Raw genomic sequence first — 3525 nt, 5'->3', positions numbered from 1 at the left:
GTAGTAGTAGTAGTAGTAGTACTAGTAGTGGTAGCAGTAGTAGTACTGGTAGTGGTAGCAGTAATAGTAGCAGTACTAGTACTAGTAGAGGTAGCAGTAATAGTAGTAGTAGTAGTGCTAGTAGTGGTAGCAGTAGTAGTAGTAGTACTGTGACTCTGAGCTTCAACAGTAAACACAGTGAGATCAACAGGAAACCAAAGCTGTAACTATTCTATCCCTACTGACCAGATCACAACACAGACAGACAGATTAATGTCCACATGTCTACTTGTCTTCACGTCCTCACGTCCTCATGTCTCACCTCAGAGGGTTTGTGTCGTCCTCTCCTCACCAGCTCCAGCAGCAGAGGACAGTTCCTGTTCACCTCGGACTCTGACAGACACAGATCTCTGCAGACCAGGTCCCGACTGTCCAGACTGTTGAGCTGTTTGGAGGACAGAGGACAGAAGACAGTGAGAGAGAGACCAGACCCTGAGACCAAACCCTGACTCAGACTCTGGTCTCCCGGTCCTCAGACTCACCGAGTTGATCTCCGGCTGGAACACGGCCAGGCTGAAGTCCAGGTTGAAGACCTGCAGGAAGTCCACGATGAGACCGGCCACCAGACGTCCTGCAGGGAGACGACTCATAATTCATCTCTAATATCTGTTTTATATTCATGTGAAAACATCTCCTTCAAACAACGTTATAATGTACCTTCAGCCAGTACTCGTGTTCACTGACCAGAGCCTGAAGGCATCATAGTGTAACTGAAGTGAACCTCCGTTGGTTAGCAGTTAGCGGTGCTGCTAACGTTGCTAGCTCTCCTCTGATTGGTTGTTTACAATGAAACATGATCAGAGATCAGAGACTAGAAACACATGTTCTACTGAGTCAGTACACTTTATTTACACTCTGATGGTTAACGTTACACTGACCCCGCCCACTCTCAGCCGTCCAATCAGATGTGGAGGATTTGATTTGACTGATGATCTGATTCTACTGGGACCAGAAGTCAGAATCATTCTCATTATTGATTGTTTTCTCCATGAATCAATGAATACAGATATTCTGTTCACTTTCACCTTTACATGAAATATTCATATTATGAAAGAAATGTAGAGAAGATTCAACGAGTCAACGTGTTGCATGTTTGCTGTAAAACAACAATCTGAGGAGGACTCACCGTCTCTGCTGTTCAGACACTTCTTCAGGTTCTCGTTGATCAGAGGACTCTTGTTCTGAGAGAAACAGAAAACAAAGTGAAACATCAGGATGTGGATCTTCATCACATCACCATGAATACAGATAGTTTAATGTGGAACCACCACGTGGTTCCACATTAAACTCTTCACTCGTGAAAAGTACTTTATTGAGATAAATGAGTCAGTTTGTTCCCATCGTGATGATGTCACCAAGACATCATCACGACATCATGATTCTGTTGAACGACGATCAATCGTGATATTTAATTTATCTCCAAACAGAAACATGAACCTTCACCTCCAGCTGGTCCTGCTCCTCCATGGCCAGGAACACTGCTGCCCTCATCTCTGCCTGCAGGAGGACACAGACCAACCACCAACGAAGAAGAAGAAGGAACATACTTTGTGAACTTCTGTCTGCAGTTCAGATCAGTTCAGTTTAACGGTCAACAACAAACACACGGACATCAAGTGTAGTTTTCTCACACAATACTTCTTAAAATACCTTCAAAGAAACTTCTTCCAGTCCAGTAAAGTAAAACTTAAAGCTCTAAATAAATATAAATAAATGTCTTTATTCAGACGGTCAGCAGTAGTTTAAACTCATATTGTTTTGTTTCTCTGATTTATAAAAGAAATGATGATTCATGAGAGAAGTACTCAGTAAAAGTACTAATACCAGAGTGTAGAAATACTCTGAAGTACAAGTACTGTATTCAGGATCTTACTTAAGTACAAAAGTATCAGCATCAAGGTATACTGAAAGTACTAAAGATAAAAGTATTTATTATATAGAATAATACACATCAAATCATAGTATTATAATTATTGACGTGTTGGTTATTTACTTTATTATAGAGCTTAATCCAGAACACGAGTTTTGATCATTTGAAACATTGAAACATGCATCAAAGTTTTCAAAAAAAAATTCTAAATATTCTGGAATTGTTTTGAATTAAATATTTATTTTCATTTTTCACTTTCATATATATTTTGATATTTGAGCTCTTATATTTTCACTTTCAGACTTTTGTCCCTGATCTGGTGTGGGGGGCGTGGCATCAGCGGAGAGGGGCGTGGCATAATTAGGGACAGTGTAACAAAGAAGGCTGAGGACCGTCCTCGACCACGTTGCCTTCAGGTATCGTGGGCACCGCGAGAATTATGACTCAACACTTTCTATACACAATATTCACGTGAATGCAGTACAAACATTGAGCCGGTGACAAAGTTGTGTTTCAGACTCTTGGCACGAATCGCAGCATAAGAGCAATAAACCAGATAGTGCCGTTCAACAAGCTCGCTTTAATATCGGACATTTCACACTCACAGGGGCGCGCTGCCGGTGGACACCTTGTGTCCGTGCTGACCGCGTACTAGCGGGTCTGAGGGGTTTGGGTGGGTTTTGGCCGGGACCCTCCTCCGCCGCGGCTGGGTACTCGATCGTGAGAACGTGAGCCTCCCCCTCACTGGGGGAGCCACACCGTTGTCCTCCGGGACAAAAAGCCATTCGACTCCGAGCTCAGATCAGACAACCCGCTGAATTTAAGCATATTACTAAGCGCAGGAAAATAAACTAACCAGGATTCCCTCAGTAGCGGCGAGCGAAGAGGCGACGGGCGGATTGGGGAAATGTGGCGTACGGAAGACCGCTTGCCCGGTGTCGCGCCGGGGTCCGGTCTTCTCGGAGTCGGGTTGTTTGGGAATGCAGCCCAAAGTGGGCGGTAAGCTCCATCTACGGCTAAATACCGGCACAAGACCGACAGTCAACAAGTACCCGAAGGGAAAGTTCAAGAGAGAGTTCAAGAGGGTGTGAAACCGCTGAGAGGTAAACGGATCCGTGGGGGATTCCACTCGGGTCTGTGACTCCCCTGGTCAGGGGGTCTAACGCGAGTCAGAGGGTGACGCAAACACAGTGAAACAATGAAAGTGAGGGCCGGCGTGCCGGGTGAGGTGGGATCCCGCGGGATCCCACCTCACCGCGGCCCGTCTTGCCCGCACCGTCGGGGAGGTGGAGCGTGAGTTTGTGCGATAGGACCCGAAAGATGGTGAACTACGTCTGGGCAGGACGAAGCCAGAGGGAACTCTGGTGGAGGCCCGTAGCGGTCCTGACGTGCGAATCGGTCGTCCGACCTGATATAGGGACCAAAGATTAATCCAACCAGTAGCTGGTTCCACTGCATTCACGTGAATATGGAGTATAGAAAGTGTCGAGTCATAATTCTCGCGGTGCCTACGTTATCTGAAGGCAACGTGGTTGAGGAAGGTCCTCAGCCTTCTTTGTTATGCTGTCACTCATGATGCCACGCCCCTCTCCGCTGATGCCACGCCCCCCCCCCCC

The 3525-nt window shown here is 46.1% G+C and overlaps 1 protein-coding gene across 4 annotated transcripts in view; it reads right to left on the bottom strand.

Annotated features, from left to right (window-relative positions):
- Positions 1–108: 108 nt before the first annotated feature.
- LOC116378283 (FGFR1 oncogene partner-like) overlaps positions 109–3525 on the bottom strand; it is a 4288-nt gene continuing 871 nt past the window's right edge. Inside the window, exons 1-5 of one of the 4 annotated variants that reach the window (XM_031840128.1) lie at positions 1690–2114; positions 1477–1536; positions 1166–1220; positions 522–610; positions 109–424 (exon numbers count right to left, since the gene is read on the bottom strand). In XM_031840128.1, coding sequence (XP_031695988.1) covers positions 275–424; positions 522–610; positions 1166–1220; positions 1477–1530 — 348 coding nt within the window. In that variant the 5' untranslated portion in view covers positions 1531–1536; positions 1690–2114 and the 3' untranslated portion in view covers positions 109–274. Of the gene's footprint in view, positions 425–521; positions 611–1165; positions 1221–1476; positions 1537–1689; positions 2115–3525 lie in introns of those variants that run through there. The other 3 variants (XM_031840125.1, XM_031840126.1, XM_031840127.1) reach the window with 3 other exon arrangements.

Source organism: Anarrhichthys ocellatus, unplaced genomic scaffold (genome assembly GCF_004355925.1).
Source record: "Anarrhichthys ocellatus isolate YVR2014 unplaced genomic scaffold, GSC_Weel_1.0 scaffold2345, whole genome shotgun sequence".
NCBI classification, from domain to species: domain Eukaryota; kingdom Metazoa; phylum Chordata; class Actinopteri; order Perciformes; family Anarhichadidae; genus Anarrhichthys; species Anarrhichthys ocellatus.
This window is presented reverse-complemented; position numbering and strand designations above follow the sequence as displayed.